Below are 17,537 nucleotides of genomic sequence, written 5' to 3' on the forward strand. Positions count from 1 at the left end.
CCTCCATTTGTTAAGACTCCTCATGTGCCTTTCCATGAGGGTAAATTGGGCTTTTTGCCACACACACATACATACACACACACACAGACTCTCTCTCTCTCTCTCTCTCTCTCTCTCTTTCGTAATATGATGCTTATCGACACTTTTACCTACCATTCGAATAATTAAAAGAAAGTGATAAAGAATAACCAAAAGAAGACGAAGTTGAAGATGAAGACGATAAATATTTTTTCCTAATTGCCTCTGAAAAAGACTTTTGATTGCTACACCTACTCTCAAGACCATCTTCATTCTATGATCTTCAATACCCTTTAAGACATTTTCCGATATTAAGTATTTTGACTTTTGGAAGAACTAGTTTTCTTAACTTTTAGGTATTTGGTCTGGAAATGTTTATCAAAATTTTCTTCAGTTACTAATTTTTAATGTTTGAACCATAAGTAGATCTTTGTTAAACGGATATTTGAGATAGTTTCTAGAAGCTTTAGGCTTCTAAGTTGACCCTGGCTTTGTTGTTCATGATTAATAATGCTTTCTGGGATGAATTTGAATGTGATAATGATCACCGATGAATCCTATTAATTTTGTTAACCAACCAAAGAAGTATTCATTTGAGGTTAATTTAGTGTTTGCCCTACAAGATTCAAAAGGCTATATAGTGCATCATTGAGAAAATGGAGTGGAAAATGTAATAAACTCTTATTGTCATTCTTTAGCATTTTGAATAAGTGATTTCTGATAGAATTTTAGGAACGATAGATTCTAGAATGAAAAAAATCACATGAAGATTTGACAAATTGATAAAACATACAGAAAGGTAAATAAGATCAATTTTACATTAATTGGTAAAAAGAACAAATTGTTACAAGATGTTGTGTAGAACTATTTTATGCAAAATTTACCCATTCTACTAACTAGTGCTCCTATATATTCTGAAATCTGAACAACACTTTTCAGAATTAAGGAAAGGCATTATACATGACAAACAAATTGCGAACAACACATACAACTAGAAACACCATTATTTCTGAACCCTAGCAATCTCCCTCTTTGTGTCAAGTTGTTGTTGTGGTCTTTTCTTTCACATTCTTTGCGACTTCCAAAATCTTCGGTATAGTCTTCAATAGAGTCATCCGAATCACAATCCACCATTTAAGCATATTAGAAACACACTTCACGTCGCCTTCATTATTTGACTTGTTTGCCTTTTCTCTATCGACAATTTGATTCAACATTGTAGTAGAATATAGATGCTTATCTCGTAAGAATAACAACTTCTTGTTTACAGCAACATTCGCCAAAGGAACCTTCATGATATTTTTAAAACAACGGAATTGAAATGCCTTTGTTGTAATCAGAAAATCCAACTGACACTTACTTTCATTTTTAGTAGAGAAAGAGGTCCGAGGCTCCAACAAAAATAGTTTCGGATAATTAATAGCTTCTTTCTGAATCTGATCAACATTCCAATCCGGAAATATGGCCTTCGTAGAAGCGAGAATTTCTTCAACGTTTTTCTCTTCAGCTTCAAATTTTGCTTTTAATGCATTCAAGGCATCAAGCTCCTTGTCACGCTTTTCACGTTCCCTCAATTCTTCTTCATATAACTTTGGGTTTAGATCAACATCTTCTACTAAAATTATATTTAACTTCCCTTTACCTGATCTAGAAGATAATTATCCTTTTGTAACATCCAAAAAATACGGTCCAAAAATTTCGTTTTTAAATCATTAATAAAACAATGAATATCATCATTGTATAAAAATCATAAATCATGTATCTCAAAATATCATAACAACTGTCAATGTATCAAAATCACATGTCAAAACATTAGAGTGAAACATCCCAGGCTGAAAAGTTGTGGTGTGTGTCATGCAGTCATCCCGAACTCTTCCCTTGCTAGTGGAAATACCTGAAACCAAAACTAAAAACTGTAAGCACGAAGCTTAGTGAGTTCCCCCAAACTACCACATACCATACAAATAAACACATAAGAGCATATAATGCGCCTTGCCCACTACATCGGGCCCCACCCGGTATCAGACGAATCCAACATCGCCCCCCCCCCCCCCCCCCCCCCAATATCGGACCAAAGTCTGGAATACATATAACATAGCAACATGCAAATAACACATAAACACACAACATATAACATATAAATATATAAACTAGAGGTGGCAATCGTGTCGTGTCGTGTCGAAACACTAAATGGGTTGAAAGTGCTTGACCCTAACCCGACCCATTTAATTAACGTGTCATGTCGTGTCAACCCGTTTATTTTCGTGTCGTGTTTGTGTCGGGCTTCGGGTTAGGGCTATACCTTGAAGTATGTCGTGTCATGTGAGGTTAAAAGATTGAGCATGTTGAAAAAGTAGGAGTTGGGTAGGCTGAAAGGAAAAACTAATAGACTGGGTAGGCGGATGACAAGCTCGTGAGGATGTGAGAGTGGTGAAAGAGACTGGGTAGTTTGGGAGAGAATGGAAAAATTGAAATGAAGTCTTGATCTAGACGGCTAAGTCATTTCAACATTACAAAACAATTGAATTTGAAGGTTCTCTTTAACTTATGGTTTTGGTTTTGTATCTTTCTGGATTATTTACATAATTCAAAAAACTTGCATATAAATAAACGGGTCATTTTCGAGTTATATTTGAGTTGAAATTCTCAAACCTAACCTTACCCATTTAATTTTTGTGTCGTGTCGTGTCAACCCATTTATTTAAATGGGTTGAAATATCTTACCCAAACCCGTATATTTCGTGTTGGGTTTCTTGTCGTGTCAATTTTTTCCACCTCTAATATAAACCTTCCTTGGGCTTGCCCCGACATCGGACCGAAGTCCAGAACACATAACATATAAGCTAAACTTCCTCGGGCTTGCCCCGACATCAGAACGATGTTCAGAACACATAAACAAACACATGCAAGATTCACGAAGACATCAAGCATACAAACATTCATTGGGTTTGCCCCGACATCTAACCGAAGTCCGGAATATATAAGCTGCATCGGGCTATCCTCAACATCAGACCGAAGTCCGATATATGCTAACATACATAAATGAGATGACATTGGTGCTTTCGACCCATTCCTACTGGAGTAAAACTCACCTCACACTATTGAAGTCCCAGACAAAACCCTAGCTACTAGATGACAGATTCCCGAATCCGTCAACATCAAAATAACACCCAAATAATAATTGGGTTCCAACACATATCCATACGTCCATGCTTGGCATAAAAGACTACTTTACACCTATCTTAGCTTGATTCAATCCCAATGCCCAATCCAAAGGCCTAAAAGTCTAATAATGAACCAAGGCCCAACTATGGCCCAATTTTCCAAATTAGGCCCAAACCTTTACATGGTCTTACCATCAGTCCCAAACATTTATTCTTGGTCTAACAGTTGGTATTCCACTATCTTTGAGAAATCCCGCCTCAAAGTCTCAAATGCTACCGGCTGCTCAGGCTTCCGACAGAAAATGATAGTCGTCTTCATCAATCGGGTTAGGGGTACCGCTATCTTTTAGAAGTCCTAAATAAATCTACGATAGTATACAGCTAACCCAAGGAAACTCCAAATCTTAGATGGAGATATCGGAACCTCCCATCTCATCATGGCCTCCACCTTGGCCGGATCGACCAGAATATCGTTCTGGTTGACAAGGTGTCCCAGAAACTGCACCTCGCGCAACTAGAACTCGCACTTGGAGAACTTCGTGTATAGCCTCTCCCTTCTTAGGGTATCCAACGCCTATTGCAATTGCTCCCCATGTTGCTCTTGGGTCTTGGAATAGACCATGATATCATCAATAAATACTATCACAAACTGATCCAACATCGACCTGCATACTCGGTTCATGAGGTCCATGAACGCGACTGGAGCATTGGTGAGCCCAAAAAGCATCACCACGTACTCATACTGACCATAACGAGTCAGAAAGGCTATCTTATGCACATCATCCTCCTTGACCCTCATCTGGTGATATCCCGAGCGCGGATCAATCTTGGAAAACCATGACGCCCCCCGAAGGTGATCAAATAAATCGTCGACCCTCGGGAGTGGATAACGGTTCTCCATTGTTAGCTTGTTCAACTCCCGATAATCAATAGACATTCGATATGACACATCCTTCTTCTTTACAAACAGGATCGATGCACCCCAATGTGAACTACTCGGCCAGACGAATCCCTCGTCTAACAGCTCCTATAGTTGTGTAGACAACTGATGCATCTCTGGTGGAGCTAAACGATATGGTGCCTTGGCAATTGGAGCCGCACCAGGAATTAGATCGATTCGGAACTCCACTTGCCTCTCCGGAGGCACTCCAGGTAAATCCTCTAGAAACACGTCTGGGTACTCTTGAATAACTGGCACATCATCAACTGTTACCCTATCCCGCTCCCGAGTATTCACAATGTGAGTAACAAACTTAGAGCAACCCTGATGGAAATAGTGTCTGGCCGTAGCGGCTGAACATAAAATGGGGTTGTGTTGAGTTCACTCTCCCTGGACCACCAACTCTCCCCCATTTGGGGTCCGCACTTGCACTAGCTGGTGCTCGCAATCAATCACTCCCCCATTAGGGCTCAACCAATTCATCCCTACGATACCTTGTTCCCACGCATAGGAATGGGTACCAAGTCAATATAGTAACATTCATCGCACATCCTCAAAACACAATCCTAATGGACCCTCAATGCTCGGACGAACCGCTCATCTGTAATCTTAACCTATAACAGGTAGTCTATCATGATGGGAGATATGTCAAACTTCTTGTTGAGCACAAGAGATACAAATGATTGGGTAGCCCCCGAGTTGAAAAACACTAAAACAGAAATATCGTTCATATGGAACGATCATAAAACGAAACACATAAAATATAAGTATCAAAATCAACCTATAATAAGAGTTAAGGGAAAAAAACATACCCATCACCACATCTGGTGCGGCCCGTGCCTCCTCGGTGGTGAACTGAAAGGCTAGACTCCTCACCACTTGAGCATCCGCCTTGCCTTGAAGGCCATATGTGATCCGCGGGGTCACTGGAGCGGGCGCTACCACTGGTTGTCCCGATGCTAGACTCGGGCAGTCGTCCTTCTTGTGGCCCCTCTGATTACAATGAATGAAAACCAGGTATGTTGTCTGAATGGTGGTAGTAGGGGCAATATAATCCTTGCTAAACCCGGTCTTACCGCACTTGTAGCAGCCTGAGCCCCCTGCTCTACAAACTCCCTCATGCAACCTGCCACATTTTCCACAGTGGCCCTGGCCCTACCGTCCCTTCGATCTCGAGTCAAATCCCTTGGGTTTCTTTACTGAAACCCCAACCATCTGTCTAGGCTCTGCCTTTCTCTTCCCAATGTGCTCCATATCAATCTCTCGCTCTTGTGCCCTGGCGATCATATCATCCATAGTTGGGCACACCGAATAACTAACGAACTCCTAAATATCTGCTCTAAACATGTCGTGATATCGGGTTTTCCTCATCTCCTCATCAGTTGCATACTTGGGCACCAACAAGGCCTTCTCCATGAATTTGGCGGTAATCTCTGCCACAGTCTTTGTCGTCTGTCTCATGTCCATAAATGCCATCACAACCTGGTGTATCTCCACTGCTAGTGCGAACTCTGCTCGGAACTTGGTCACAAAATCTGGTCAGGTCATAGCTTCAATGTTTGGGCCTCCCAAAGTATAACTGACCTCCTCCTACCAGTCCCTATCCCAATCCCTCAAACAACACATAGCAAACCTGACCTTCAACCCCTCAAGGCAGAAGTTGGTCATCTGAGCATACTTAATGTCTACTATCCACCACCTAGCTGCGATGGGGTCCTTCACCCCGAAGAAGTCTGGTGCTCCACATCCCCTAAAATCCTTGAAGGAGAGCATGCGAGCCACAGACTGGCTAGGTGCCATATCACTCCTGAAGGCCCTATGGGGATCCTCCATCATCTCAATAATTCCCTCCTTGATCGACCCAAAAATCATCGAGGTCACATTAAGGATGCCTCTAGTAATCTTGAATGCAATAAACTCTCGTAGACTGTCATCAGTCGGCTCGGAACCCATTCCCAAACAAGACCCAGATCCTGAACCTCCTGCTCCCTAACGTGTCATCACCATTTTGAAACCAACCATATAATTACCAAGATCATGAATACAAATCGCAAAATTTCACATCTTACAAGCCCTCCCTGGTCTCCTCGTGGCTCTCCCTGAATTGAGTACAAATGCTCTGCTTTCAATAGTACGGGTGCATACTACCTTCCACATCTACCCGTACTTTCCTCAATGATTGATTTAAATCTTCCAGGTCACTTCCTATCCATAAATACAATTTGAAATCAAATAAGGCGCCTAGCACTAATCTCTTCTAGGCATTCCCTAAGACACAATTCTCACTACTCACTGCCATCAGCTGCTGAAAGAACTCCTGCTAATTCTCTATAAGTAGTTCATGTATACTGTTACATATCACTAAAACCAGATAATTTTTCAAATGTGAGGTCTTACCCTACAACGGTTGGACTCAAACAAGAGTTGCGCAGTAGAGACAAACCTAACCTTCTAAAATTGTTTGGTTCGCATAACATGTAACTTGGCGTATTCGCTTACTAGTTAACTGAAGTCAGTTAGAACTCCTAGAAGCACAAAACAAGTAGCATTCGAATTTCATGTAACAAGAAATAAAAATATCCTAATGAGGCCATCCTATCACTGACTGATCAACACTAGCATACGAGTCTACAAGCTCATACAATAAGCATTTAAGGCATCTCTCTTAGCATTCTATCATGAAAAAATTGAGCAAATCCCTAGCCCTAACTAGCATGCAATTCACATATTCATAAACCAAATCATAACAAATAACATGTATGGGTATCTTGGGGAAAACTTACTTGAGCTCGACTGATTGCATGCATCACACTCCTCATATTTTATTAAAACCCTTAGTTTTTTTAATAGTTTTCTTATAAAAACCTACCAAATCCTCGATTTGAGTTCAGACACACCCTAGAGTGTGACCGAATCCCTCAAACTAAGGCTATGATACCAACTTGTAACATCCCAAAAATTTCATTTTCAAAGTTACTAAACCCATATCCCACAACAACATAAGTTTCCAAAAGCAGTGTGAACATATGATGATCATAGTATTTAAACAAAACAAAACATAGAAAAGCATTATATGAGCATAAGTTCTAAAATCTCTACTACGGAAAATCATAGTGTGATGTGATGCGATCATGCCGACCATATTCCCATTGACCTGGAAGTACCTGAAACACAAATGAAACTGTAAGCACGAAGCTTAGTAAGTTACCCCACCATACCTCATACAAAATAAACATATTGTCGAGCATATCTCAATGCTCGGCCTGCCCCTTTCGGTTTATTTCAACCGATACTACCAAGCATATTTGGGTGCTCGACCTGCCCATTCGGTCTACTTCAACCATATCCCAAGTCTATTTCACCCCAACCGCTACCACATAATATCACACATAATTCACAGATGAATCAAACAATACATGCACACCCAAAAATTATCACAACGACAATCATCATGCCATATCATAAATAGTGGGCCGAACTTGGTGCCAGCGACCCACAAATTCTACAAAAGGAGACTCACCTCAAACTGTGTGTGTCAAATCGTACTCCGCTAACGACTCGTGAACTCCTCTCCATATCGCACAACATAAGTTTCTAATTAGCCATAAGATTACATTATGACTCCATGACCCAAACCCTAATTCATATCTTAAGGTAAAAGATTCCTTAATCCTTGCCTTATTGGGCCTCTTCCTCCTAAGGCCCAATTTTAAAAATAACCCAAAGTATCCAAGCCCAATCGAATAAACTCTATGGCCCAATAAGGCCCAAATACCATCAATCATAACCTTAGGCCCATAGGTCTTAATCCACAGGTGGGCTTGAGGCCCAACAAATCAAGGTTGAACATCCAAGAGCCCAAAATACACTTTTTTCCACTGCATGCGCACACACGATGTACTCTGCATGTACGCCCAACGTACGCTGGTCTTGACAGATTCAGGTGGTTGACCTAGTACACACAGCGTATCGGGGAGTATGCCCAACGTACTCGCCAGCCAACCCAAAAACCTTCTTGTGACTTAATCCATTAATCCCTAACATCTAAAACATAGATCCAAGTCCTTACAAATGTCCTAAGCCATAAAGTTAAAAACTTTATGCTTTGCATGCATGGATGAGGATTAAGACATAAATTAAGTCCATAACCACACTTAGTTGATGCCTAGAACTTACATGGTTGAGGCTAAACCATCAAGGTCCGATTTTTATGGCTCCTAACACTTCCAAAGAGCCTAAAAGGATAGCTCATAAGGACTGAAACTCCTTTAACTCAAAGAACCTCAACTATGGAACCAAAATATAACATTAATCACCTCCAAAACTAGATCTAAGCATGCAACGGTCAAGGTTTAAGCTTTATACCTCAAATAGGTTAGAAATGATGCCAAACTTCTGAATCTACAAGCTCTCTTCACGTCCTTGCTTCTTCTCCAAATACATTCTTTCTCAAAACCACCAAATAACACAAAAAATGCACAATGTAAGCTCAAAATGCATGCAAGAGGTTTAGGGTTCAGTTCTAACACTCTAAGAGCAATGGAGGCTGAAAGAACGAGGGTTATAAGTGACATAAGTTCTATAAATATAGTGCAAACCCTAAAAATTAGGATTTGCTTTTGGCCAAAACTACGCCCAGCGTACACATGGGTACACCCAATATATATATATATATATATATATATATATATATATATATATATATATATATATATATATATATATATATATATATATATATATATATATATATATAAGCTGCATAAGAAAATACCTGACGACTCGGGGGTTACACAATAATTGCAATCATAACCTGAATCACCAAACAACTTTTTCTCTCCCTTTTCATCATCTTTCTGAAATTTCCTTTATCCTTCTCCTTTTTCTTTCTCTAAAATGAATTTTTGATTGTAAGTTCCATCTCCATTGTTTCCTTTGAAGTTTGAGTAATTTTCTTGAAAAACTTTCTGGGATTACTGACCATTTCAATTTTAAGAGCTTCAGTTCCATTATTCTTTCCTCACTTTTTAAAGAGTTCCATCTAAGACTATCACTATGATTAGAATTCTTAATGCGAGATCTCTAAATACATTCAATAAAATTACAATTTGTGTCAAATAATTCAGTCGGTTCAGAATCATAATGAGAAACAAGAATATTAAGAGATTTAAGAATGGAACGTACCTTGTTGATTACCTTCCTGCTTTCTCCAACATACTCATTGACACTCTTTGCTGTAAAACACACATCTTATTTAAAACACACGTATGATTTAAAACAAACGTCTGATTTCAAACTGTCATCAATAAAGTATTCTTGAGTTTTGGAATATGTGCTTTCAACCATCAAACACTTTCCTTCATTCTCGCTCTTTTCTTTTCTTTCTATTTTCTCTTCTCTCACAACGAAGATTTTTCCATGTTTAGGCCACCAAACTTCATCAGGCATCGGGCCCCGCCCGGTATTGAGCAAAGCTCGGTATACATATAAGCATATCAACAAATACACACAAATAATCACATAACATAAACATATAAACATTCCTCGGGTCGCGCCCGTCATCGGACTGAGATCCGGAAACATATAAACATTCCTCGGGCTTTCCACGACATCGGATCGAAGTTCGGAAACTCATAAAACAAGCACATTCAAGAATCACGAAGACATCAAGCATACAAACATTCCTCGGGTTTTCCTCGGCATCAAACCGAAGTCCGAAAACTCATATACAACTACATCGGGGACTGCCCGGTATCGGACCTTAGTCCGGAATATGCTAACATACATAAACGGGTCGGCATTGGTGCCTTCAACTCGTTCATACTGGAGGAAAACTCACCTCACAAAGCTGAATGTTGGAATCTCACGGTAAGGAATCTCTAACGGTTGCTCCCATGACTCCCCGAGCTATCATTTCCAAATAACACTTAGTTAAAATCCAAATAATCCTTCTTAGGGTAAAATGACCATTTATCTTTCATCTAAATAGATCCATGACCTAGTCCTAAATTCATAAAATGAAGGCACAAATCTATATAGTCTCTCCGGGGCGTGAGTCATAATGTTGTATATATATGTCCCAAAGTCTAAAAATTAGGGTTTGCATTCAGCACGGGAACGCATCGCGTTCCTCAGGGGAGCTCCCCGCATTCGGGTTTCGCCTTAAAAATCTGAAGTTGGTAGAAATGGTCCCTCCTTCCTCCAAACTCACTAATTACAAGGTCCAAAAGCAATAATTCAATATATAAGGGACCAAAATGTAAATAATACTTGGACTGGGTGTTACAGTTCCCGTTGACTAGAATTGATGCGTGAGTCGATTGTAGACAACCCATCATCCATAAAAGCCATTTTTCATCAAAGCCCGTTTGCTATAGATTGTTGTCCAGAAATTCTTGGTTAATAGAATCAAATGCATTGTCAAAGTCAATCTTAAAGAGTATAATTTTCTTTTTTCTTTTTTATCCCGAGAGCACAACTCATTAACAACTAGTAGTTCATCCAGTATGCTTCTAATATGCTTCTGCCCTCCACATATGCTGATTGCACTTCATTGATACAATGCCCCATTACTTTCTTGATACATAAAATAAAAATTTTGGCTATAATTTTATAGATGGACCTGATGAGACTTATTGTGCGATAATCATTTAGCTTGAGTGGATCTTTTATTTAGGGGATTAAGGAAATGAATGATGATATGCACGACTTATCAAGTCGTCCACGCCGTTCAAAGTGTTTTACCACCGCTACAATATCACCTAGTAACGCTTCCCAATAAGTATTAATGAACTTAAAAGTCATTCGATCTGGGCCCAACGATTTTTCATTGACGCACACCCATACTTTGTTATTTATTTGTTCCAGAGAGAATGAGGCTTCTAAATTTAATCTGTCAGGTACTCTTTTGAACCGGGGACTTTTGAATTTCGGTCTTTGTGGCCATTGTTCCTTCAACTTTTCTTGAAAGAAACGTAAAATTTCCACTTTTATTTTTTTGGGGTTCATGCACCACTCCCCGGTTATCATTAGACTATTTATGCGATTCCTTCAAGTGTTACTGTTAGCATAACCATGGAAGAATCTTGTGTTTTCGTCTTCATCTATCGCCCATTTTATTTTTTATTTTTGTTTAGCATCCATGATCGCTAGTTTTTCTTTTTCCGCAATTTCCTTGTACCCATTTCTTCTAGTTTCAATCTCCATTTCAGTTAACAATCTAGATTCCGCCTCCTTATCTAGCTCATTCACCAGCTTCTGAATTCTCATAGTTTCCTCTTCTACTTTTTTAGAGTCTAATGTGTGCCAACGTTTCAGCTCTTCTCTGACATGTTTGAATTTCGCAGCTAAATATTGGTTCAGGTGACCATAGCCTTTAAAGTTATTCCATGCCTTTTTAAACGCATTCTCAAAGCCATCTCTTAGCAACCAAGAGTTAAAGAGTTTGAAGGGAGGTGGTCCAAAATCATTTAAGATTTTAAGTAATTCATCAACTTATTAGTTTTTGTCACAATTACATTAATGGATAGTTATCAAATAAACATTGCGTTTCTAAATGATGGTGGAAATTAAAAGTTGAAAACGATTCTCTTCAGTGCTGTTGTATCAAAACTTTGCACAACTCCTCTAACTTTTACTGATAAATGAAGGATTTTCCTTTTTGGCATTGATGAATCATGAATGATCAAGGAAGCTATATAATAAGAATTAGTGGATTTGTAATAATTGTTATAATTTCATTCCACGATTAAAGTATTGATTAAAAATATGTATATCATAAAGTATCAATTGTTAATAGAGAAAAAAGTATTTAGATCAACACGTTTTAGAAAAAATATTTTTTATCATATTTGAAAATACAGCTTAAAGAAATACTTGATGTTTAATTTTAGAGAAAATGGTTACTTATAAAATAAATACTTTTTAAAGAAATAATTATTGCGGTAGAGTGGAGTTGGAATGAGGGGTAAAAGTGGGAAAATATTGGTCAAAAATAGCAGTTAAAGTAGTATCTGGAAAAGGCCAAATGAAGAGTCATGATTTGTTTACCTTTTAACTCCTCGGGAGTATAATAATTTTATTGCTTTTTCTTTTTCATGTCTTTTGTTAATTCCCATGAAAATGATGTAACTACATAGCCAATGACAAAATGGGCATTTTAGTCATTTAAAGTTTCGAATATACTAATAATAACTATATTTTCTTTATTGTTTACCCAAAATAAAAGACATCCTACATTCGTATGTTATAAAAGAACGGACATCTTTTTTGCTTGTATTCATAATTCATTCATTGTAGTGGCAAAAAGACTAGTAATTTTTTATAAATCATAATAGCTATGTTTATATGAAATTAAAATGATTTCTTTTCATAATGGTATGTTGAAGGTATATATACATATTGAATTAAAACATATTTAGGGTTTAATGTATATGAGTTCAAACCTATATATTTGTTATAACTTATAAAAAATATTGATACTTGGTTTCATATATGTTTAAAACTTTTAGTGAATCTAAATTGTATACGCTTTTGTTATGATTTTTAACGACAAATAATGTTTCATAAACTTACTAACAAACTCGTCTTAGACGTTTTCGTAACGGCTACACCACCTCTCGCACCATGGCACGCCTTAAAACACGCCACGACGTGATTTTAAAACCATTATTAGATCATTATTCATTATTTTCACTTAAGCTATTCGAAGTATCCACTACTAACCACTAATGTGTTGGGTGTCACCTCAACACAACAACAACCACTAAAACGTTGATATACCCACCACTATATCCTTGTTATGTTTTTATTATTTAAACTATATATATATATATATATATATATATATATATATATATATATAGAGAGAGAGAGAGAGAGAGAGAGAGAGGCTCATTAGATGTCGTGGTTCGTCATCTCCATCACAATTGATCACGGCCGATAGCCACCACTAACCACCGGGGTGGTGTTTACATTTGTGGTTGGGTGTCAATTTGACAATGATGTTCTCAGTGATATGTATTCTGGATGGTTTTATTATCAAATTTTTTTTTATCATCTTAAATATTATATTTTTGTATTTTTTATCATTATGTATCAATTTTCTAAATAACGTAAAATGTGACTTGATAACAATATTAAACCTCAAACTTTTACGTGTCGTCGCAAGCCACATCTTTTGTATGGTGTGGCTTAAGGAGAAAATTGTGTGTGTGTGTGTGTGTATATGACTTAAGACGACATTTTTTAGGGCTTTCAAATCGGGCAGTCGTGTCGTGTTTTTGTCTGACACGACACGACACGACAATGTTTTGGATGATACGAACACGAAACGACACGATGTCGTGTTTTTTTTCATTAACACGAAAACGAACCAATTAAAACACGACACGACACGACAAAGATAATATTACATAAATGTTAGTGTATTTCATTCATATTTCAAGATATATAACATGACAAAAACGACAAACACGAAAAACACGACAACCATATGCTAAATCGTGTCGATTTATGAACACGAACACGACACGACACGACATCGTGTTTTTTAATCTTGACACAAACACGAATTCGAATTTTGATTCCGTCATGATTTCGTTTCGTTTCGTGTATTTTTGTCGTGTCGTGTCATAAATTGACACCCCTAACATTTTTTAAAGCATTACATCAAGTATAATTTGGAACCATGACACGTCCTGACGAACTTTTTAGAATCTTATTATTTATTTATGTATCTTTAACAATTGCATACTAAAAATAAGCTATCAAAGTAACGATCGAAAGAACAAAATTACAATAGAATGTTCATGATCATGTTTTGTAACCACTAAGTCCAAACGATATTAACTTTGTTGTTCCTATTTTAAACCAATAACACGGAGAGACCACAATTATTTAGAAAACAATGCTTTTTCGGAATTGAGAGGTAACTAACACAACTTTCTTTTGATACATCCACAACACCCATATATTCGCCATTACAATAACCTTTAAATCTTTCAGCTTCACTGGTGACAAATGGACATTGCCCGTCCATTTGAACAAATCATCCATATTCAAAATAAACGGGAAAGGAAGATCAATCCATTTAGACACCCTAAGCCACACTTGATTCACAATCTCACATTGGAAAAAACAAGTGATTTACTTGGTCAATGCATGAATCACAATATGGGCATTACGTTCACGGAAGATCCACCTCTATACACTCCAATTTTTTCTTAGTAGAGATATTGTTATGCAAGACCCTCTAAATTAACACACACACATATATATATATATATATATATATATATATATATATATATATATATATATATATATATATATATATATATATATATATATATATATATATGAGAACATAATATTCCAGTACATGGTCATATTGCCACCCCCAACGTGACCTCATCAATATATTGACACATATATGCAACAAAAAAAGACATCATTCCGGCTTATCTCCCAAAACCACTTATCCACTTCGACAACTAAAACAAATGTAATTATGTACAGGGGCGGACGCAGAAATTAGTAATAGGGGTTGTACAATTTTCTTTTCCATCAGACATAATATAAAACATTAAAAAAAATAAAAAAATTCCGGTCAAACATAATATAAAACATCTATTCATCTAATACAATTTTTTTTTTCTGGTTAAACATAATATAACAATGATATACTAGAATTTAAATTTGTCCTCTTCGTACAGACATCTTTTGAAACCGCTCCATTACTTTTTCATTCTCAATTTTCGCAAGTGCTTCGGTCTCGACATTACACATCAATGCGTCATTCAAAAATTCATCGCCAATTTTGTTATGCAAGTCGGTCTTCAAGAGCTTCATCTTTGAAAAACATCTTTCTACACTTGCGGTCGCTACCGATAATGTCAAAGCCAACTTCAATAGCTTATAAACCAAAGGATAAGATCAATGCTTCCCCGTATTAACCATCAAACGAGAAAGGTTGGAAATTCCTTTCAAACTAGCGAAGCGCTCATCTTTGATGCAAGAGTGATAAAATATCTCAAGTTGTCCTTCAAGGTCTATCATATCTGAATCATCAAAGTCATACTTGTATAACTTACCCAACTTCAATAACTTTGATTTGTCAAATTGTGCAAATGAATCACAAGGGCTCAAAGCACCCATCTATTCTAGTAATTGGGTGCTCGTTTCACTAAATCGATCCCGATATTCTGTAAGTTGCATATCTACCACCGTGTTGAAGATTTCAACCTCAAAATGAAACCTATTAGTCTTTGTAGTCCTACGGTTTCTCGCACCAATATACAACTCTTCCATATCCAAAGTATCAATTTCGTGTGTTTCACAAAAAGAGGATACTTTTGGCAAAATACTAGCAAACCCAATGTTTCTAAAAGATTGCAATGCCTCCATTGTCCCTCTAACCATCGAAGCCGCTTCTAAAATGTCTAGATCTTTTCTTTGAAGTTGCTTTGACAATGTACCCGTGACGTGTAAAATGTCATACATCATATGTAAGTAAAACACGAACTCATATGATTTAAAATATGCTAAGATTCCAGATGCTTGTTGACGGTTTGCTAATGACCCTCCCTCCTCTTTCACAAAATCTAAAACTACAAGAACATCCACAAATAACTTCATCAAACTTGTGAATGTGTTGAAATGTGAACCCCATCTTGTTTCTCCCGCTACACAAGTTCACCACTACACAAGCCTTTTTGCACCCTTTCTCTTGCTTGCTCTCGTAGTAAGTCTTTTCTTTTACACGATGCACAAACTACATTAACCACCAACGAAATTTGCTCAAAAAAGTCACTAACACCATCATGCTTCTTTGCTACAGCCACAACTACTAATTGAAGTTGGTGTGCAAAGCAATGTACATAAAAAGCCGTGTCATTCTCTTGTAATATCAAAGCTGTCAAACCATTGAATTCCCCTCGCATATTGCTAGCCCCATCATAACCTTATCATCTTATCTATTAAAATTTAAAACAATTAATATATATATATATATATATATATATATATATATATATATATATATATATATATATATAAATTAAATTGAAATAACAAAAAAACTAAAGAATAAATTACCTGACTAAAACTCAACTTATTACTTGTAAGTACTTCATTTATGGCGTTTTTGAGTGTCAAAGAAGACGTATCCTTCACGTGCACTTGACCTATGAATCTTTCTTTCACAAAGCCCAGAGTATCGACATAACGCAAAACAATAGCCATTTGTTCCTTTTTTGAAACATCACTAGATTCATCAACTAGTAAAGCAAAAACATCTTGACCAATCTCTTCACGAATACTCAAAAGTACTTCTTGTGCAAAACATTGCACAAGTTCTTTTTGAATTTTAAGGGAAATTAGTTGATTGTTTTTTGGAGCATTTTCTAAAGTATTGTTGAAAATATCTTCACTAGTCTCTCGAATGGCTTTTAACACTTCAACGTATAGCCCTCTATTTTCCGAGTTAACCGACTCGTCATGACCACGAAACGGTAAACCGGTTTTCAATAAAAGTCTAACAACAATAACAGAAACACGTAATCGAGCTTTATATTTATGATCCTCTGCTTCGGTTTGCCTCCTAAAGACTACATTGATAGCTTGTTTTTCCCTCATTAAAAACTCACACTTTTCTTTTGCTTTGTTGTGAAAACTATCAATACCACCCACATGAGTCCGAAATGCATCTTTTTTATTCCAAGTATCAAAACCTTGAGAAACAAATGCATCTCTCCGTCCTTTTTGTCCCATGAGGTCCCCACACAAATAACAATATAAACAATATGCACTATCCTTTTTCACACTATATTCCAACCAATCAAAGTCATCAAACCATGAAGGAACGAATCTTCTAAATCTATCACCTATTTTTTTAGGAAACTTATGTGCCCTTACTTGACACGGTCCTTGAAGCAAATATGCTCTTCTTACATCATCTCTTATATTTGGTTTGTAACTTGTAATCAATGGCCTATCCGTCGGGTCCTTTGGAAGATCCTTCAAGTCAACATTATCATTAGGTTGGTTAGAGCATTGTGTTTGTGGAGTTGCATTAGAAACCGAAGGGATTGATTGATTGGTGATTGGTGTTGGTGGAGTTGCATTAGGATTAGAAACGGAAGGCATTGATTGATTGGTGATTGATATTTGAGAACATTCTTCACCACTTTCATTAGGATTCTGTCTTTGTCTTTTGGAAAAAAAAAACCACTTAGTTTAACCTATAAAAATATAACAATGACTTCAATAAAACAACTTGCTTTCACCTAATCAAACAATAAATTCAATAAAAACATAACAATTACACCTAATCAAACAATGACTTCAATAAAACAAGTTGGTTTCACCTAATCAAACAATAAATTAAATAAAACATATCAATTTCACCTAATCAA

At 37.0% G+C, this 17,537-nt stretch overlaps 1 protein-coding gene across 1 annotated transcript; it reads right to left on the bottom strand.

Moving 5' to 3' along the window:
- Window positions 1–15,279: 15,279 nt before the first annotated feature.
- Window positions 15,280–17,268, bottom strand: LOC145003103 (uncharacterized). The gene is made up of 3 exons (XM_078962248.1): window positions 16,219–17,268; window positions 15,829–15,895; window positions 15,280–15,731 (listed from the first exon to the last, which is right to left on the bottom strand). Exons 1-3 carry the CDS (start codon window positions 17,266–17,268, stop codon window positions 15,280–15,282), a joined length of 1,569 nt encoding a protein of 522 aa, XP_078818374.1.
- Window positions 17,269–17,537: the final 269 nt, after the last annotated feature.

This window comes from Lactuca saligna, chromosome 6, assembly GCF_052625555.1.
Source record: "Lactuca saligna cultivar CGN05327 chromosome 6, ASM5262555v1, whole genome shotgun sequence".
Taxonomy (NCBI): Eukaryota; Viridiplantae; Streptophyta; class Magnoliopsida; order Asterales; family Asteraceae; genus Lactuca; species Lactuca saligna.

Bases quoted from the DNA above. Each gene is read 5' to 3' on its own strand.
- LOC145003103 (XM_078962248.1), bottom strand. From the start codon at position 17,268: ATGCCTTCCGTTTCTAATCCTAATGCAACTCCACCAACACCAATCACC. The intron at 15,896-16,218 runs GTAATTTATTCT...TGGTTAATGTAG, and splicing joins ATAAGTTGAGTTTTAGTCAG to TTTGTGCATCGTGTAAAAGA. The intron at 15,732-15,828 runs GTGTAGTGGTGA...ATGTTCTTGTAG, and splicing joins GAAAGGGTGCAAAAAGGCTT to TTTTAGATTTTGTGAAAGAG.